This window comes from Pteronotus mesoamericanus, unplaced genomic scaffold (assembly GCF_021234165.1).
Source record: "Pteronotus mesoamericanus isolate MK-2021 breed Mesoamerican mustached bat unplaced genomic scaffold, CSHL_Meso_final contig_26, whole genome shotgun sequence".
NCBI lineage: Eukaryota > Metazoa > Chordata > Mammalia > Chiroptera > Mormoopidae > Pteronotus > Pteronotus mesoamericanus.
In genome coordinates this window covers 546,069-567,425 of record NW_026555109.1, presented here as the reverse complement: position 1 = coordinate 567,425, position 21,357 = coordinate 546,069, and the positions used below count along the sequence as shown (strand labels likewise).

The 21,357-nt window shown below is 40.2% G+C and overlaps 1 protein-coding gene across 1 annotated transcript in view; it reads right to left on the bottom strand.

Annotated features, from left to right (window-relative positions):
* Nucleotides 1-21,357, bottom strand: part of FARP1 (FERM, ARH/RhoGEF and pleckstrin domain protein 1) — a 400,915-nt gene that overhangs the window by 118,066 nt on the left and 261,492 nt on the right. The window contains exon 3 of the mRNA XM_054574324.1: nucleotides 14,578-14,682. Within this exon, the coding sequence (XP_054430299.1) occupies nucleotides 14,578-14,682 (105 nt within the window). The remainder of the gene's footprint in view (nucleotides 1-14,577; nucleotides 14,683-21,357) is intronic.

The window sequence follows — 21,357 nt, the reverse complement described above, 5'->3', positions numbered from 1 at the left end:
TCGGGGAGGGCAGTATATGAGAAACTCTCTATACTTTCTATACTTTATACTCAGTTTTCCTTTAAACCTAAAACTTCCCCCCCAAAAAGTCTATTAATTAAAACAAAACAAAACAAAACAAAACAAAACCAAAACCAGTATTCCTTCTGGATTAAGAAATAGATCATTATCCATAACTCTATTTTTCCAGTGATCTGTCCTTCTCCCAGGCTCTCTGCTCAAGGAGAACGTTGCCTCCTCTAGGATCTGCCCTGCCAACATAGACACTCTCAATCAAACCATGGTGCTGCCTTGCATGATGACTGAGATAGTCTACAACCTCACCTCTGCTGGCTTCCCAAGCTTTTTCCTGTCCTTGGTTGTGCAATATTTTCATCCATTACACCTGGCATGGTCAGCAAAGAGATCTCTATGGCCTCAGATTTCCGCAATTAGACCCCCAGGAAGAAACAAGGTCAAGCAGCTGCAACTAAGCATAGATAAAGGTCTATCTGACCCCAGTGGAGATGGGAAACCTCCTGTCACCCCAAGTAATGATGCCTTCTGTGATCTGTAGACCCTAAGAAGCATGCACCTCCAGAATTCATATGCTGAAGTCCTAACCCCAATGTGACTGTACCTAGACATACGGTCTTTGAAATGTAATTAAAGTTAAATAAGGGCATTAGGATGGGTCCCCAATCTAATAGGACTATGTCCTTATATGGAGAGGAAAATCCACCTCACCAATGTGAGGATGAGATAAGAAGGTGGCTATCTACAAGTCAGAAAGAGGGTCTTCACCAGAATCTGACCATGCTGGTACCCTGATCTCAAACTTCCAGCCTCAAATACTGTGGGAAATAAATGTATTTTGTTAAACCACCCAGTCTATGGTATTTTGTTATGGCAGGCCAAACTTAAGACACCTACCAATGGCAAATGTTTCTCCTGGAGTGCAGAATATAAAGTGAATGAGAAGATGCTGGTCTTTTTCATGAGATCTATCAATTATTATTTATTAGAAATTAGAATTGTTTTAATAGGTTACTAAGCAATGCAGCTTTAATAAAAGAATAGTGGACCAGCCTCATTGGTTCCTGAGCCAGAATGGCAAGCATACATAAACAACAACAGATAACTCAGTGCCTACTATGTACCAGAAATCCTGCTGAACTCATAACTGTAAAGTATCTGAATTAATCCTCATAATAACTTTGTAAAATTGTCATTTATTAACCCTAGAAGTTCAGAAATCTACCCAACTGCTAAACAACAAAGCAAATGTTGAAAAGGAGATTTGCTGGCCAAAATGCAGAGCATTTCCCACTATCCTCAACCACCTAATAAGATAAATCTTACTTATACACCTCTCTCTGCTATGAGGTATGTGCAGCTCTTAGAGATAGAGGAAGGTAGTCAAATGTAGCAGAGAGTGATTATACTGACTGAGACAGGTTATCATCTTGGTTTTAAAGTTCACTGTTGAATATCAGCCAAGTAACCCCTCTCTGAATGTGCTCACTTTAAAATGTGAATAATAAAATACCTAACTCAGAGAAATATTATAAAGCAGAGATTGACAAAGTAACACTCATGACCCAAGTCCAGCCTATCAAGTACTTTGATACAGCCTATAAAACTCTATAAAATTCAAATAGTCATGCCTATAAGTTTTATTAGAAGTCAACCATGTTTATTTGTTCACACATTGTCTATGGCTGCTGTTGTGCTGCGGTGGCAGAATTGGGTAGCTGCTAATGAGACAGGATCTCCTGCAAAGCCTATTTACTATCTGGCTCTTTTTGATGATCCCTAATATGAAGAAGAAATGAAATGCATTTAGGTTTACAGCAGAGTTCGTGGCACACTGAAGCTCAAGGGCAGGTAGCTCTCTGAGTTCATCCCAGTGCCACCCTTATGTATTTCTGGCCTTTCACCAGCCTTCAGACTCTAGGTACTAATTAGCTGGCACATTAAGTATAAGGTCTTGATTTCTGGGATCAATAGTGTTTCTACCATGGAAAGACCAATCAATTTTTTAAAAAGCTGATTAAAAGACTTCTCTGCTCCTGTGGGGCAATCTCATGGGGATGGCTGCCTAGACTCAAGGACAACAGTAGGACAAATGCACATGTAAACATAGCAATCAACCCTATTAATTGACAAGCCACAGAACAAGTAGGGCATAATTGATTAGTTAGTAATTACCACTAGTTTATTTCCAATCTTGAGAAACACATCTTAGACCATGTGAGAGCATGTGTGCTGCTCTTAAGCTTTTTTAAACCCTTACTATGAAGAATGCTCTGATGTGGCTATTTACATGATAAAAATCAAGAGAAAAGGGGTGAAAGGCTGGACTGGAATGCAAGTTGCCAGAACATACCACCTACGGACAAAGGTCCACAACCATGTATGCCAGGGACGGTGGGGGACAAGTAGTTTCCTATGTATCACACACAGATAAATGGCAGAAACTGCTGTAGTAGCCCATGTTTGGGTATTTTGAAGCCAACCATGCTTCCTTTTCTTTTGGCAGATATGTGAACAGCCTCTCAAATGAAACTCGGTAAACATAATAAACACAATAGCACACAATGACAATAACAATAATGACACACCCATGTTCATCGTAACATTATTCACAGTAATCAAGGGGTGGGAGCAACCTAAATGTTTATCAACAGACGAATGGATAAGCAAACTGTGGTATACCTGTTCAATGGGATATTATTCAACTTTAAAAAGGATGGAAATTCTGTTATATGCTACAACATAGATCAACCTTAAGGATGTTATGCTAAGTGAAGTAAGCCAGTCACAAAAGGACAAATACCTCATGATTCCATTTATATGAGGTTCCTAGAGTAGCCAAACTCATAGAAACAGAAAGTAGAATGGAGGTTGCCAGGGACTAGGAGGAGGAGAAGGTAGTTGCTGTTAATGGATTTGGAGTTTTCAGGTTTGCAAGATGAAAAAGTTTTAGAGCTCTGTTGTGTAACAGTGTTAAATCTCCTGTTATGTACACTTAAAAATAATTAAGATGGTAAATTTTATGTTATCTGTTTTTGACCACAATAAAAAATGGTAACTATGAGGACAATGATAATATTTTCTGTAACTAACACTTTCTGAACACTTTTTAAATTATTTTTTTTTAATTTTTATTTTTTATTTTTTTAAAGAGGGGAAGGGATGGAGAGAAACACTGATGTGAGAGAGAAGCATCGATATGTGCCCTGACTGGGAATCTAGCCCGCAACCCAGACATGTGCCTTGACTGGGAAATGAACTCAAGACCTTTTGCTTTATAGGATGACACCCAACCAACTAAGCCACACCAGCTGGGGCTGCTTTCTGAACACTTTAACAGACCCCAGACATGGGGCTACCTGCCAATATATATTACTATGTTTTAGCTTTTCAGAAGCCCCTCAAGGTGGACATTAAATCTTCATTCTATCCACGAGCAAAATGAGGCTTAGAGAGGACTGCCATCTGCCCTGGTTGTCCTGTTGCTAAGAGACAAAGTGGCGGTTTGAAGACTCTCCTTCAGACTGTAGAGCTAATCTCATCTACTGCTACAATACCACCCGGCAAAAAAGCCAGCATTTCGACAGAATCTGGCAGGAGGCAAAAACTGTATGACACAAATCTTAAATTTTTAAGCAGTTTTACTGAGAGCAGAGGTGAAAATCCAGCTGGAGTTTACTGTTCTCACATGTGAGTAGCTCCTCCTCAGTTCATCCAATCAAGATTCATCCTTGGCTTTTCCAAACCAGATTTTATCAGCTAGCCTCTGGGTGCTTTTTGGTCACTTTTTCTGCTCCTGTGTGCTTTTATTTCATTATATTTTTGAGGAAAACTTTTATTATATATAATAAAATGTTTATATACACAGATATATAGAATGCCCATGTTATAAGTGTATGGCTCACTGAATTTTTTTTTTACAAACTGATAACACCCATAGGGCCAGCACTGACATCAAGAAACAGAACATGGTCAGAACCCCAGAAGCCCTTTATGTACCCTTCTGTAGTCTCTTAAACTGCCCCACCTAATATCACAGATCAATTTTGTTAAAACAACTGAGTTTTAAAATTTTATGAAATTAGCTCTGAGGTTGGAATTTTGCTATTGACAGAGATATATAGTAAGAATGGAAGAGTATGGGTTTGTATTTAGACAGATTTCGACTAGAAACAGCTCTGTTATTTCCTAGCTGTGTGCCTTGGTGAACAGGACTTAATCTCTTTAAGCCTTAACTTCCTCATCAGAGAGGGATATATAATGGGCCTATCTGGAATGAGCAAGATACTATAAATAAACCTAATATTATACCTTGCACAGAGCTCATTACTCTTCAGAGCAGCTGTTGGCAAACTGTGGTTTTCTGCATTGTAAATAAAGTTTTATTGAAACAAAGCCACATCCACTCATTGTCTATTGTCTATGGCTGTTTCTACACTGGAAAGGCAGACTTGAATAGCTGCAGCGGAGAGCCTTTGGCCTGCAAAACTTATATATAGTATTTACCCTTTACAAATACTATATGTACTATTTATATAGTATATACCCTTTACAGATACCATACATAATTTAGGTAAGTCTATACAGTAGATGAGAGCAGCTCTGCGGTAAGACTGACAAGTCCTCAAATTGCTGCTTTGTCTCTTAGCAATAGGGTGACCATGGCAACCACATATATATGTCTATATATAAGTTATATATAGTATCTCTAAAGGGTATATATTACGTACCCTAAGTTATATAACTTATATATAACTTTTATATAGTATCTGACCCTTTACAAAGAAAGTTTACTGATTCCTGCATTAGAATGTGAACTATGTTCACTATTGTACCCACAGGGACTAGAACAGTCTGGCATGTAGTAGGTAGTCATGTGGTAGCTTTTATATGTATTATATGTGACAAACGAACACTATTTCTTTATGTCATCATTACTGAGTTTTCTGAATTTGGCAGTTGAACATATTTCTAATCAGTACTATAAGAAAGCGGTGACATAAAAAAAAAAAAAAAATCAAGCCTGATAAAATGAAAGAAGTCAGCCCTAGAGGTTCCCAGGGAGATCATCACGTTTCTAAATTCTAGCAAAGAGAAGCACCCACAGTTAACACAAAAGGCACTGAGGTTGGGGTCAGAAGAACCTGATTAGAATCCTACCTCTGCCTTTAGCTAGTTGGTTGACCTAATATGGAACAATTCCCAGAGTCATAGTACCCTCACCACTAGTAATTGATAATTTAGAAAGGTAACTCCAGCTGGATTGGAACAGGGCAAGACTAAAGTAAAAAAATCCATAGGCCCTAGCAGTAATTCACACAGGGTTGTTAGAAATAATGAGATAACAGACCTTCCAGTGTTTTGAGAATCATTATTTTAACATAAAATAAGTTTATGCAACAATGTTCTACAGACTTATGTCATGTTGCAATTATTTCTTGTCTGTCTTCCTAAGTTGTGCACTTCTAATGAACGGAAACTGTAACTACTTTTTTTAAATTATATTTTATTCATTATGCTATTCCAATTGTCCCAATCTTCCACTCTAGCGCAACCTCCACCCAGCTCCCCAACTTGCTCAGGTTATCCCCACAACATTGTTCATGTCCAGGTTCTCTGGCTACCCCATTTCTTGTATTGTACTTTACATCCCAATGGCTATTCCATAACTTCCTACTTGTACTTCTTAATCTCCTCACCTCTTCACTCATTCCCCCATACACCCTCCCATCTCACATCCATCAAAATGCTCTTTGGATCCATGTTCCTCTTTCTGTTCTTTTTGTTTGCTTAGTTTGTTTTTTAGATCAATTGTTGATAGTTATGTATTTTCGTAATTTTATTGCTCATAGTTTTGATATTCTTCTTTTTTCTTAAATAAGTCCCTTTAATATTTCATATAATAATGGTTTGGTGATGATGAACTCTTCATAGTTTTTTCTTGTCCGGGAAGCTCTTTATCTGCCCTTTGATTCTAAATGATAGCTTTGATAGGTACAGCAATCTTGGCTGTAGGTCCCTGCTTTTCGTGATTTTGAATATTTTTTGCCATATACTTCTAGACTGCAAAGTTTCTTTTGAGAAATCAGCTGATGGTCTTATGGAAACTCCCCAGGAGGTAACTAACTTCTTTTCTCTTACTGCTTTTAAGATTCTCTTTTGGATTTAGAGAACTTCCGGCCAGGATGGAGGCATAGGTAGATACACTTTGCCTCCTTGTACAACCAAAACAAGGACAACAACAAATTTAAAAACACAAAAAAAACCAGAACTGCCAGAATATCAAACTGTATGGAAGTCTGACAACCAAGGAGTTAAAAAAGAAACATTCATCCAGACTGGTAGGAGGGGCAGAGATAGGCAGCCAGGGCACAGAGAACATGGAGAGGTGGTGGCTGGTGGACCAGGTGGTCCCACATTTGTGTGTGGATAAACTAGAAGGAACATCTGGGGAGTGAGACAAACTGTGCAACCCAGGGTTCCATTGTGGGAAAAGAACACCTCAAAACCTCTGGCTGTAAAAATCTGTGGAGGTTGAGGTGGTGGGAGAAACTCCCAGACTCACAGGAGAGTTTATTGGAGAGACGCACAGGGTCTTAGAATGTATACAAACCCACCCACCACGGAAGAGCACCAGAAGGGCCCAATTTGCTTGTGGGTAGTGGCAGAAGCAACTGAAAGCCATCTGAGAGCCCAGTAAGTGGGACTGTTCCTTCTTGGACCCCTTCCCCACATATAGCGCCACAACACAGCAACCTGGGCTGCCCCACCCCGGCAAATGAATACCTAAGTCTCTGCCCCTTGCAACATAACAGGTGCACTGAGACAAAGAAATATGGCCCAAATAAAAGAACAGATAAAATTCCAAAAACAGAACTAAGTGATGAAGAGATAGCCAACCTATCAGATGTAGAGTTCAAAACACTGGTAATCTGGATGTTCACAGAAATGGTTGAGTATCGTTGCAAAATGGAGGAAAAAGTGAAGGCTGTGCAAAGTGAAATAAAGAAAAGTATACATGGAGCCAACCATGAAGAGAAGGAAACCAGGACTTAAATCAACAACTGGGAGCAGAAGGAAGAGATAAACATTCAGCCAGAACGGAATGAAGAAACAAGATTTCAAAAAAAATGAAGAGAGGCTTAGGAACCTCTCGGACAACTTTAAACATTCCAACATCCGAATCATAGAGGTGCCAGAAGGAGAAGAGGAAGAGCAAGCATATGAAAACTTACTTGAAAAAATAATGAGCGAGAGCTTTTCCAATCTGGTGAAGGAAATAGACTCCAGGAGATCCAGGAAGCTTAGAGTGTCCCAAAGAAGTTAGACTCAAGGAAGCACACACCAAGGCACATCATAGTTATGTTAACCAAGATTAAAGATAAGGAAAGAATCTTAAAAGCAGCAAGAGAAAAGGAGACAGTTATCTACAAAGGAGTTCCCGTAAGTCTATCAGCTGATTTCTCAAAAGAAACCTTATAGGTAAGAAGGGGCTGGAAAGAAGTATTCAAAGTCATGAAAAGACAAGGACCTACACCCAAGATTACTCTATCCATCAAAGTTATCATTTAGAATGGAAGGGCACAGAAAGTGTTTCCCAGGTAAGGTCAAGTTGAAGGAGTTCATCTCACCAAGCCCTTATTATATGAAATGTTAAAGGGACTTATCTAAGAAAAAGAAGATAAAAAATTAAGAACAGTAAAATGACAACAAACTCACAACTATCAATAACTGAACCTGAAAAAAAAAATAACAAAAAACAAACTAAGCAAACAACTAGAACAGGAACAGAATAATAGAAATGGAAATCAGAGGAGAGGGGAAGGAGGAAGAATGGGCGAAAAGGTACAAAGAATAAGCAGCATAAATAGCAGGTACAAAATAGACAGTGGGAAGTTAAGAAAAGTATAGGAAATGGAGAAGCCAAAGAACTTATATATATGAACCATGGATATGAACTAAGGGCAGTGGCGGGGTCGGGTGGGATGCTAGAGGAAGAGGGGATGCAGAGGGTAAAAAGGGGAGGAAAAAAATCGGACAAGTGTAATAGCATAATCAATAAAATATATATTTTTAAAAAAATATTCTCTATCTTTAACCATTGGAACTTTAATTATGATGTGTCTTGAAGCGGGCCTCTTTGTATCTAACTTGTTTGGGATTCTGTGCTTCCTGGACTTGAAAAGTCTTCCTTCCCTTCTCTTCCCTTCCCTTCCCTTCCCCTCCCCTTTCCTTCCTTCCTTCCTTTCTCTTTCTCTCTCTCTTTTCTTTCTTACCTTCCTTCCCTCCCTCCCTTTTCTCTTTCTTCTTCCTTCCTTCCTCCCTCCCTCTCTTTCTTTCTCTTTCTCTCTTTCTTCCTTCCTTCCTTCTTTCTCTTTCCCTCCCTCCCTCCCTTCTTTCCTTCCTTCTTTTTTTCTTTCCTTCTCTCTCTCCCTCCCTCCCTTCCTTCCTTTCTTTCTTTTTAAAATTTTATTCATTTATTTTTAGAGAGAAAGGAGGAAGGGAGGGAGACAGGGAGAGAAACATCAATGTGTGGTTGCTTCTTACGTGTCCCCCACTGTGGACTCGGCCCAAACTCAGGTATATAACCTAACTAGGAATGGAACCAGCAACCCTTTGGTTTGCAGGCCAGCATTCAATCCTCTGAGCCACACCAGCCAAGGCTGCATATCTATTTCAACAAATTAGGGAAATTTTCTTTCACTAGATTTCCAATTTCCTGCTCTTTCTCTTCTCCTTCTGGCAACCCTATGAAGTGAATGTTGGACCTCTTGAGGTTCTCCCAGAGGCTGCTTGTACTATTCATGTTTCTTTGGGTTCTTTTTTCTTCTTGTTGTTCTGATTGGTTGTTTTTTGCTTCCTTATGTTCCAAATCATTGATTTGCTTCTTCGCTTCATCCACTCTACTGTTATTTCCCTGTAAACTGTTCTTTATTTCAATTAGTGTATCCTTCCTTTCTGACTGAATCTTTTTTATGCTGTTGAGGTCCTCACTACATTCCTTGAGCATCCTTATAACCAGTTTTGAGCTCTGCATCTGATAGATTGCTTATCTTCATTTCATTTAGCTCCTTTCCTGCAGTTTTGATCTGTTCTTTCATTTGGTCCATGTTTCTCTGTCTCCTTATTTTGGCCGCCTCCTGGTGTTTGTTTCTGGCAGAGTTGCTATGACTCCCTGCCTTGGTAGCGTGGTCTAAAGTAGTAGGTGTCCAATAGGGTCAAGTGGCACAGCTTCCCCTCTGACCCAAGGTGGGTACTTGGGGCACACCCTTGTGTTGGCTGAGTAAACCCTCCTCTTGTAGTTGAGCCTTGGTTACTGTTAGTAGGTCAATGGGAGGGATTTATCCAGGCCAGTCAGGTGCAAGGACCAGCTGTGACTACTGACCACCAACGTCCATCCTTTGTGGAGGATCAGCTGTGTAGGAGCAGGGTGGTAGTGCTCCTATGTGGTCCTCTGTGGCTGTCCACTGGGAACACTGGCCCTGAGGTTTTCTGGATGGTACAGACAAAGGTAAGCCCCTAGCTGTGATTTGCCCAGGGCCACATTGCCTGAGCAATCTGAGATGGCTGCTACTTGTACTGGGCTTGGAGAGTCCCAGGTAAAGCAAGCTGTGAATCTAAGCTGGTTGCTGCTAGTGCTGGGCCTGGGGCCCCTTGTAAGATGTATGGGATGATGGGACCTCCCAGATGCTAGTTGTTCCTTGTTTGAGATGATTTAGGAAGCTGTGAAGCACAGGCCAAGGCCAGCCATTCATATGGAAAAGCAGCTGTGGTGGGACCATAAGTCAGGTGGGACAAAGTCTCTGGGGATCTGGGCAAACAGTGTTAGCTAGGTTGATGGAGTCTCAGCTATGGCACCAGCCTGCCGGCTCTGTGGTTTTGTCAGGGGAGGGTTCAGAAAAGGGACAATGGCCTACCTTTCTGTCCAGAAGAATGCTGTCCCACAGCTCAGCATGACGCCAGATACTTCATTTTCTCCCTGTATGCCACTGGTGCTTTTCAAGCTGCTACCCTGGTGCTGGAGCTCAGAGGGAGTGTGTTTGATTAAGTGCATGTGTAGGTTCTTTAAGATGAATTTCTTGGGACTCCAGAAGTTTCTTCCACCAACTCAATCCTTGCTTGTTTCTGCAGCCAGAAGGTATAGGGGGTTATCTTCCCACTGGAAACCTGGGCTGGGGGGCGGGGTGTGGGACTGGGACCTCTCATTTACAAGATATCCCTCCTGAATTATTATCCACCACACGGGGTTGTAGGACCAGCCTGTTCCACATCTCTGTCCCTCCTACTACTCTTGATAGATATGGATTTTTAAGTTTTTTATATTCTGTAGTAGATGGACTTCCCTTCAATTAGATTTCTGGTGGTTGTTTTCTTCTTAATTTTTAAAAAGAAATTTATTTTTAAATCATATTTATTCTATTACAGTTGTCTCAATTTTTCCCCCTTTGCCCTCCTCCACCCATCTTACCCCGCCCCCTGCTCCTACAGTCAATTCCCACTCTGTTGTCCGTGTCCATGGGTCATTCATACATGTTCTTTGTTTAGTCCCTCCTCCTTCTTTCCACCACTGTGTTGTTCAATTCAGAAATTGTATTCTTCATTTCCTCTGATCTCTTACTGATAGTTTTTATGTCCTTTTTGATGCTGATATAGTTTGCAGTAAGGTACTCGTAGTTTTCCTGTAGTTTTTGGTAATTCTCTCTGAGCTCACTGAGCTCATTGAGCTTCCTTAGAACCATTGTTTTAAACTCAGTATCTGATGGTTTATGTGCCTCTGTTTCATTTAGTTCTCTTTGTGGGGATTCCTCCTTTCCCTTCGACTGGGTGTGGGGGGAGTGTTTCTTTTTCTTCTTATTATTGTAAGCATCCTCTTTTTTGCTTCTGCTTCTTAAATTGATCTGTCTTGACTTCCTGACTTTGTGGTGTGAACTTCTATGGTAGGAGACCGCTGTTTTTTCTTTCTGGATCTGCCTCTTATGGTGTCAGATGTTGACCCTGTCTGACCTTAGACAGTTTGCTTGAGACTTCCAGAAATCTACTGTCTGTGGCTATCTCCTTCAGTTATTAATCTTGTCACTCTGCACTCAGCAGTCAGACTTAGACACCACAGGGTGGGGCAGAGTCCCTCCTGAGGGCAGGGTTATTGGGTCCTCTCATGCTGCGGCTGCTCAGAGAAGTGGTCTTCCTGAACCAGATGGCTACTTCCGTATGGGGGAGGAGTCAGCACTGGGATCCCGCTGGGTACTCTCTCAGTTCTCTCCCCAAAGCCTCCTCTCCCAGTCTCTCCTCAGTCATCTGTAGCCCACTCTGCCCCTGCCTTTCATGGAGACCAGGGTAAATGGCTGCAAATAAAAATTCATGCATTGGCCCTTTGAAAGGTTCTTTGCCTTTCTCTGCCAGTCACCTGTCTCTGGCAGAGAGCAACCCTGCCGCTTTTTGCAGCTGGTTGTTATCTGTGTACTTTTTGGGTTCTGGTGTTGTAGGCTGGAGATCCCCGCTTATGGTTTAGACCTTGCTCTTCTATCTTCTCACTAGAAGGATTTTGAAATGTTACAGCTGGCCGTTTCAATAACCCTCTGGTGCTGCTGCCTATGGGTGCCCCATCCACCCGCCTTCTCGAGTCTCTACCACACTCCTTACCAGTTAGGTTGCGCTGAAGCTGATTCTTCTGTCTATCCAAGGCTATAACGCTCCTCTCTCGTTATTGTTCAATTGTTTGTTCATGTGCTTTCTCCACATTTTTGTTGTATTCCAGAATGGTGCTGGGAGGAGGTCAGTGTGACTTCCATTCACTACTCTGTCATCTTGATTTCTGTAGATCGCTGATGATTCTGAGTGATATATATATATATATATATATTTTACTTGTAACTTTGATGTGGTTGTGCGAGGTGGCAGGCCATGTTTACCTATCCCACCATATTTGTAACTACTTATCATTTGTCTTTTAGAGGATGAAGGGTCATGACTGACAGTGCAGTTATAAAATGATTCTTAGATGAATAACTGAATGTGGAATTAGATTTGGCTTCTCTGTGGTCATTTGCTCTATCATTAAATGGACTGGTGGAATACTAGATTTAAAGTAAACACTAGAGAATGCAAAGAGTATTTGGAGATAGGAATAAGTTAAGAAAACACAATTTGTACCCACTTTTAGGTATATGACAGATTTGCTCACTTACACCTCCTACCTCCTCTTCTCCTGTATGCCCCTCTTTCCTTGCAGTGCTCTATTCCCTTGCTCTGTGATGTTTTCTTCTGGTTGTTTTTCTTTTCTCTATCTGTACCTTCTTTGAGGGTCCATCTTTGCCTGTCCATACCTTAAACATTGGTGTACCACTTTTGCCTCCTTTGAACTTTCTATATTCTCATCTAGTACAAGAGCTTAAATTACTATTTAAAAATAGCTGTATGATGCTTAAATTTCAGCTCAGATCTCTTTTCTGTGCTCCAGGAAATACACCTACTGGTACTGCCCACTGGACATCACTGAAATGTTCACTGATTCCCTTACCTGCTCCTGTCTGCTCTGGAACTCATTTCTTTACCTCTTTATGTACATGTCTCTCTGAGGCTTTCCATCTTCAGTGACTGGTGCCACTTCCATCCAAATGGCAAAGTGGGAAAACCCATCTACACTGAGCTCTTTTTCCCACAGAAGCCCGTCCATTCAGTCATATTCCTAACTATTCCCTGCCTCCCCCCAACAAAATTTCTTGAATTCATTCTCCTCCATCCAACCCCCACTGGGATTCTCTGAGTTTCATCCAGCACCATCTCCTACCTGAAATGCTAGAAGATCCTGACAGAGTTCCTAACTCCAGTCTTGGTCTTTTCTAATATGGCTACAGTTCTCTTTCTAAGCCATACATCAGATCATACCATGTTCCCTTTAAAACACATTTATAATTTTCCAAGCACATTGGCCTGGTATAGAACTGTAGCCATCCAACACAACAGCTGCCAGCTATGTGTGACTGTTGAGCATTTGGAATATGGCTGGTCTGTGTCAAAAACATACTAGATTTGAAGATAGCATGAAAATATGTAAAATATCTTATTTTTAGTTTATGATATTGATCTCATGTTGAAATGATAATGTTTTGGGATATATTAAATTAAGTATACTTTTAAATTAATTTCATTTTTTAACATAACTGCTAGAAAATTTGAAATTATGTATGTGGCTTACATTATATTACTATTGGACAGCAATGGTATAAAAAATCCTTAGCTTTCAAGCCCTCCTTTCTTGGTTTCTTCACCAGCATCCTTTTCCCCTTACTTCTAACATTCGATCTCATTTGAAGGTTCCTAAATAGACCACTTGCTTTCTTCTCTTTTTATATGGGGTATCCTCTCTTCCCAGAATGTTCTTTCTATTAGGTCAAGTTCTACTGGCATCATGGGTCTCAGTTTTGCAGTATCTGGGAAGGATTTCCTGAACACAAATGTTTGTTGCTCCACTGTCCAATGTTCCCTGACTCCAGTGGAGCACCTGTTACTTGCTCTGTATGAGACACTGAATAAATTTGATGCCCCACTTAGATTATACATTCTCTGCATCTTACTGTTATTGGATCTCCAGTGCAGTGGCTAGCAAAAGTTCTAGGTACTCAGCATTAATGAAAAAACAAACAGAAATACAACCAATGTACTTAGAGTCTAAAAGACTGTCTAATAAAAGGTAGATTCAGATACAGCCTAAAAGTGCCATCAGCCAAAAGAGATTTAAAAAAAACAAAACAGTAAGTTACATTATAAAATACAATATGACATACAGGGTGGAGCAAAAGTAAGTTTACAGTTGTTCATGTGGAAAATAATACAATAATTAATAATCAATTATACAAGAATAAACTGTATTTTGTGTACTCACAACTGTAAAACCACTGTGTATTTAGCAAACTTTGAAATGGTCAATCCCATGGATTAGCCAAGGCAATGCCTTTGGATCTCAATTACTGAAATTCATGGCCATGAGTGCAAATACAAATGTACTAGTATGTTTACTGCAGCATTATTTGTAATAGCAAAAGGTTGGGAACAACCTAAGTATCCCATCATTTACAATAGAGGTTGCCAATTATGGCATATGTGTTCAATGGAATTGTATAAAACTATTTTAAAAAGAAGTGAATTCTCTTTATGTCCTGAAAAGGAAAGATTTTCATGACATTTTAATGGGGTAAGCTATGAAAAATACAGGGGGTGCGTGTGTGTGTATGTGTGTGTGAAACTTTTTCATGTTAACATATTTCAAAAATATGTATTTATGTATACATACACACAGACTTTGATCAGAAGGATACACAAGAAACTGGTAATGGTGGCCTTGGAGGGAGAGATGTGGAAAAAGGGTGAGAGGGAGACAGTCATCATTATGTATTCTCTTTGAATTTGCTAATGCTGTCCACACATTACTTTCAGAAAAAGATTGAAAGTGCTCAGGGTGTTTTTCTTCTGTATATTTATGTATGGTCAAGAACAGTTCCCAATTACTCCCTTCTCCAAGTCAAACAGGAAATAAAATAGCAACATCAATATGATATCACCTACCGTGATCTTTTTGTGGTCAGGAAACTCCAGGCCAAAATAGTCGCCTTCCACGAGGTTGAGGTGGTTGCAAACTGCATCCAGCAATACTTTCCCTGGAGCTCTTTGCTGGGAACAAAAACAAGAGGAGTTACATCCTCTGAGACAGGCAGGAGCACAAAGAGTTCCCAGATACCTCTCCCTGCTACACACACAGTGTTCCCTGTCACTAACATCTTGCATTAGTGCAGCAATTTTCGAACCCGTGTGTTGCAAGAATTTTTAAAACATGCAATACCTGACTATTTAGTCAGGGGCACTGACCTCTTTTCCTTTAGATTGTCAAATAAAAAATGACAACAGCCAACACAACAATAGCTGTCTGATGTGAATGAATCAAAATTACACTTTTTTTTTGTCAGATTGGCAAAAAATATATTTTTTTGTCTGCCACAGAACTTTAGCAATTAGTTTATATGTGCCATGAGATGAAAAAGGTTGAAGACCATTGCATTAGTGTGATATATTTGTTGTAATTAGGCAATATTAATACATTACTATCAACTGAAGTTCACTGTTTACAGTTAGTGCTCACGCTTTGTGTTGTATACTTCTATGGAGTTTGACAAATGTATAATATCATTTATGTACCATAACAATATCATTATCCTGAAAATCCATGGTGCTCCATCCCTTCAACCTTTATCCCCCTCCTTCTTCACCCCTGGCAACCACTGATCTTTTTACTGTGTTTATAGTTTTGCATTTTTAAGAATATCATACAGTTGGAATTATAAAGTATGTTGATTTTTCAGACTGGCATCTTTCACTTGGCAATGTACATTTGAGCTCCCTTCATATCTTTTCATGGCTTGATAGTTTGTTTCTTTTTATTGCTGAGTAATATCTCATTCTCTGGAGGGATGACAGTTTGTTTATGCATTCACTTCTTGAAAGACATCTTAGTTGCCCAAATATTTGCAATTATGAATACAGCTGCTATAAATATTTGTGTGTAGGTTTTGTGTGGATGTAAGTTTTCAACTCATGATCGCATTCTCTTTTTGTGGCCATTGAAACTCTGTCCTGTGCCTCTCTCTTCCATGAATATGGTAGAATTTATGGCTTTCTTCTATAAAGTGTTCACTTTGTGCAGACACTCATCTAGACTACACATACACTGAAGGCAAAGGCCAATTCTTAATCCCTGGATGCACAATGTTTAAAGAGCAACCAATTTTATAAAAATGAATGATTCAATAAAAGTTTCTTATTCCACGCAATTATACATAGATAAATAGCTATGAGTCTGTCTCCCTAATTAAATTCTGAACTATTTATTCACCTTGATATTTCTACTGCTTAGCAAAGCACCTGGCAGTCAATCAATGTCTGCTAAAATCAGTACTACACTGAATCTGTAAGGAAAGGAAATATGATATATAAGAACTCAATTTCTACCCTAAAAGTTAGAATTATATTCTTTGGTTTCTCTCTACTATCCAATGGACCCCTAATGACCCACCAGTAAAACAGATCCAACTCCACCACATCAAACACTGAAAGAAAAATGTTTCAAAAACATGGTCATCTCCAGTTACCACTTGCCTAGCTTCACCTCCCCTCTGAGAAAAGCAGAACACTTAGGAACCAGTTAGCAACCCAGGAGACTAACTGAGAGTAACAGTCAGGGTGTGACAAATACAGTGATGAACATGTCAACTAGCCTGCCCCAGTGTGACCTGAGGAGCCATCAAAGGTGCTTCAGTATCCAGCAATAAATGATCTTTGTTTTGAACAGATACCAATATATGTTCCCATAATTCCTCATCATTAAAATCAAGAAGATACTCGCAGCTATCTAAGGGAGAGCAATATTCTCCATGGGTAAGTTGTGACTCACAAGGCTATAGACCTTGAATGCCTGGTCCAAGGGTTGAGTCGCTTTACTTACACTGATGGATGGCAGGAGTAACATGTGATTGAATGTAAACCCCACTCTCTTCTGTCAAACATACCCCCCCCCCCATACACCTGCATTTACCCAATGGACTCAAGAGCCACATGGATTACTGGTCACCAATCTTATTTTTCATCTCTTTGTGCCGTATTCAGTCATGCTGAGAGCACTTGGGTTTCACCAGCCAGGCTAAAGCAGGGTCCCGGGTTCAAGTTCTCACACCTGCCTCTAAAGAGCTGCATGAGTAACTGATACATAGCTCTTTGTTCTAGGTCCTCTTCTCTGTCCAGCAAAATCTGCAGGCATTAATAAAAACATGATAAATAAGTGCCCAGAGCTAAAAGTTGTGGAAGCACTCCTATATCATAAGATGTTTCTTAAAGAGAAGACCATGCCCATTTCACAATCCTTCTTTCTCACAATTCCTTTTTTTTTCAATTATATTTCATTGTGTAGGCAATAACAATTGTCCTCAATTTTTCCCATGCCCCCCTGCACCTAGGACCCCCCATTCTCTCAGGCAATCCCCACACTATTGTTCATGCCCATGGGTTATGTGTATAATTTCTTTGGTTACACCATTTCCTATACTGTACTTTACATCCCCATGGCTATTCTCTAACTACCTATTTGTATGTCTTATCCCCTCAACTCCTTACCCATTCCTCCACATGCTTCTCCCATCTGGCAACCATCAAAATGCTGTCTATAACCATGATTCCGTCTCTGTTCTTGTTTGCTTAGTTTGTTTTTTAGATTCAAATTGTTGATAGATACATATTTTTGCCATTTTATTGTTCATAGTTTTGATCTTTTTCTTAAAAAAGTCCCATTAACATTTCACATAATAATGGTTTGGTGATGATGAATTACTCTAGTTTTTTCTTGTCTGGGAAGCTCTTTATCTGCTCTTTGATCTAAATCATAGCTTTGATGGGTTGTTGGTCCCTGCTTTTCATGACTTTGAATATATCTTGCCAGCTTCTTCTAGCCTGGCAAGTTTCTTTTGAGAATTCAGCTGATGGTCTTATGGGACCCTTGTAGGTATCTAACTGCTTTTCTTTTCTCTTTTTTAATTAATTAACTTTATTATTATTTTTTTAGATCTTACTTTTTATTTTTTTTTTAGAGAGGGGGAAGGGAGGGAGAAAGAGAGGGAGAGAAACATCAAGTGTGTGGTTGTCTCTGCACACCCCCAAAACGGGGGACCTGGCCTGCAACCCAGGCATGTGCCCTAACTGGGAATTGAACCAGTGACCCTTTGGTTCGCAGTCTGGTGCTCAATCCACTGAGCCACACCAGCCAGGGCTCTAACTGTTTTTCTCTTGCTGCTTTCAAGATTCTTTATCTTTCACCTTTGACATTTTAATTATGATGTGTTTTGGAGTAGGCCTCTTTGCATCCATCATAATTGGGATTTTCTGTGCTTCCTGGACTTGTATGTCTATTTCTTTCATCAAATTAGGGAAGTATTCTTTTACTGTTTTTTCAAAAAGATTTCCAACTTCCTGCTATTTCTCTTGTCCTTCTGGTGAATGTTGGATCCCTATGATGCGAATGGTGGGCCTGTTGTCCCAGAGTCTGCTTATACTATTCTCATTTTTTGGGGGATTCTTTTTTCTTCTTCTTGTACTGATTGGTTGTTTTTTGCTTCCTTATGTTCCAAATCATTGATTTGACTCTCGGCTTTACCCACTCTACTGATTCTTACATTTCCCAAGAATCCCTGTAAATAAGTTTCCCTGTAAGTTGTTCTTATTTCAATTAGTGTATTCTTCATTCTGACTGGATTTTTTTATGCTGTTGAGGTCCTCGCTAAGTTCCTGGAGCATCCTTATAACCAGTGTTTTGAACTCTGCATCTGATAGACTGCTTATCTCCATTTCATTTAGCTCTTTTTCTGAAGTTTTTTTAAAAAAAATGACTTTTATTTATTAATTTTTAGACAGAGGGGAAGGAAGGGAGAAAGAGAGGGAGAAAAACATCAATGTGTGGTTGCATCTCGTGCACCCCCTATTAGGGACCTTGCCCACAATCCAGGCATGTGCCTTGACTGGGAATTTAAGCTGTGACCCTTTAGTTTGCAGGCTGGCACTAAATCCACTGAGCCATACCAACCAGGGATTTTTCTAAAGTTTTGAGCTGTTCTTTCATTTGGGCCATGTTTCTTTGTCTCCTCATTTTGGCATCCTCCTTGTGTTTGTTTCTATGTAATAGGTAGAGTTGCTCTGACTTCATGTCTTGGTAGTGTTGCCTAATATAGTAGCTGTCCTTCAGAGTCCAGTGGCACAGCTTCTCTTATCCCCCAAGCTGGGTAGTCAAGGAGCACCCTTCGTGTGTAGGGCTAAGTACACCTTCATCTTGCAGTTGAGCTGTAGTTGCTGTTGGTAGATCAATGGGAGTTGCAATGATTGGCTGTGACCACCTATGACCAACCTCCACCCTCTGTGGAGGATCAGCTGTATAGGGACAGGGTGGTGGTGCTCCTACATAGTCTATAGCTGTCCACTGGGTGCACTGGCATTGGGGTTTCCTGGCTGGTGCAAACCAAGGTCAACCCCCACTTGTGTTTTGCCCAGGGCCACCCTACCTGACCTATAAAGCAATCTGAGATAGCTGCTACTTGTGCTGGGCTTGGAGATTCCCAGGTGTAGCCAAGCTGTGAATCTAGGCTGGGTGTTGATAGTACTGGGCCTGGGGCTCATTGAAGCCAGCTGTTGCTTATTTGAGAGGATTTAGGAAGTTGTGTAGCATGAGACAAGACCAGCCATTCATATGGGAAAGCAGCTTGGGTGTGTCTGTAAGTTGGGTGGCATGGAGTCTCTGCAGATCACCAAGGCAGGTCAAACAGTGTTGGCCAGGTTGATGGGGTCTTAGATATGGTACCAGCTTGCTGGCTCTGTGGCTCTATGTGGAGAAGGTTTAGGAAAGGGGCAATGGCCTCTGCTTGCCTTGCTGTCAGACCCTTCAGTTTCTCCCAGTATGCCACAGGTGCCCTTCAAGTTGCTGCCCACATACTGGAGCTCAGACTGAGTGAGTCTAGTAGGTGAGTACATGTGTCGGTTCTTTAATAGGAACTGCTTGGGGCTCCAGAAGTTTCTTCCATCAACTCGATCCCTGCTGGTTTTTGTAGCCAGAAATTGTGGGGAACTTATCTTCTTGGCTGGGGGGCCTGATGTGATGAGGGGACTTCTAACTCCTAAGATATCCCTCCCAAATTTTTATCCACCACAGGTGGGACCAGCCTGTTTTGTATCCGCACCCCTCCTTCCAATGTGGATGGATGCGGTGTCTTTAATTCCGTGGTTGTCAGTTTTCCATTCAACTTGATTTCTGACTGTTCTGAGTGATGGTCATTCTATATTTTAATTGTAATTATTATGTGGTTGTGCAAAGAGGTGAGTTATGTATACCTATGCCACCATCTTGACCTGAAGTCCCCTCTCACAATTCTTGACATTTCTTACTTGTAAAAATATGAAGAACCAATTATATGACCAACAGGCAAGCACTTACATTTCCCAAAAATCCCTGTAAATAAGTGAATTTGATAGCTTCATCTAGATTTATAGTGTGGGAAATAAGATTTTATAATTCTTGTAAGGCTGGAAGCCTAAACAAGAACAAAAACAATCAATATACAATGGATGTTTTTATAGACATGATATTCAACTAAGCATCTTGTGGAACAAACTGAGATGAGGTGTACTTACCACCTGAACTGGGTCCTTTATTGAGTCAGCAGAGAATTTGTGAACATATCAAGCATATCTGGGTAATACTAGGAGGCTGGAAATAGATGCTTGAAATCTAGTTGATAAATGACATAAATCTGGTCTCAATTCTTAATAATTTTCTTAAAGTTTATTATTTTGTACCAATCCTTTGTACAAAATGACTTTTCTATGATTCCATAATTTTTATGCTGGGAAAAGCTAGAGTTTGAATAATATTATAGCTCTTAGCACTCATCTATAAAATAGGTGCCTATATAGCATTATATGAATTTCTCTGTGAATGCTGGTGATATTCGGGGATATAAGGAGAGCCAGTATGTAGAATCACTGGAGAGTATTTGTAAGGTTTAAATGCAGGCATGACATGACAATTTCATGGGTAAGTGGCCCTCAGCATTCATTAATATTCCAGTGTGTACCAGGCACTACAGTCAAAAGTGCTTCCAGAGATCATGATTCCAAAGTTCAGGGACCCAGTTTACCTTCCTTTTAGCATCTGGGATAGAACTGTCTGGGAGGATCCATGTATCAGACCTAAATTCTGCTTTAGAGAAAGCATCTTGGAGAAGGAAAGATGGAAGAGTTGCATCCTTGTTCTTTAAGAAAAATTATCCCTCCTTTTCCTTCTACTGTGGATTTTCTCCATTGGTCTGCAACATCATTTATCTATATGTGTCTCCAATGAATTTTTGATCTTCATACTATTAGGCTGGCCAAAAGTTTTATCTTTTCCAGCACAATGGCTCTACTAGTGCTTAGTTGTCTTTACCCACATTCAAAACAAATTCGTTAGACTCTATTGTGACAGATGTCATATCAACATGTATTTTTTAAAAATTTATTGAATTTCCTCAAAAAGCTAAAAATGGAACTGCCTTTTTTTTTGGTTTGTTTTTTTCTTTCTTTATTTATTTTTAAATACATTTGTCTCTGCCTCCCCCCCACCACTTTCCCTTGCCCCCTCCCTCCTTCCCTCCCTCAGCTCTTCCCCTTTGGTTTTGTCCATGAGTTCTTGCTATATGTTCCTTGACTTTCCCCTTCCCTTCCCTTTCCCTGCCCGCCCCTCCCTTCTTCCCTCTTATCTCTGTTGATTCCTTTTCCTTTCAG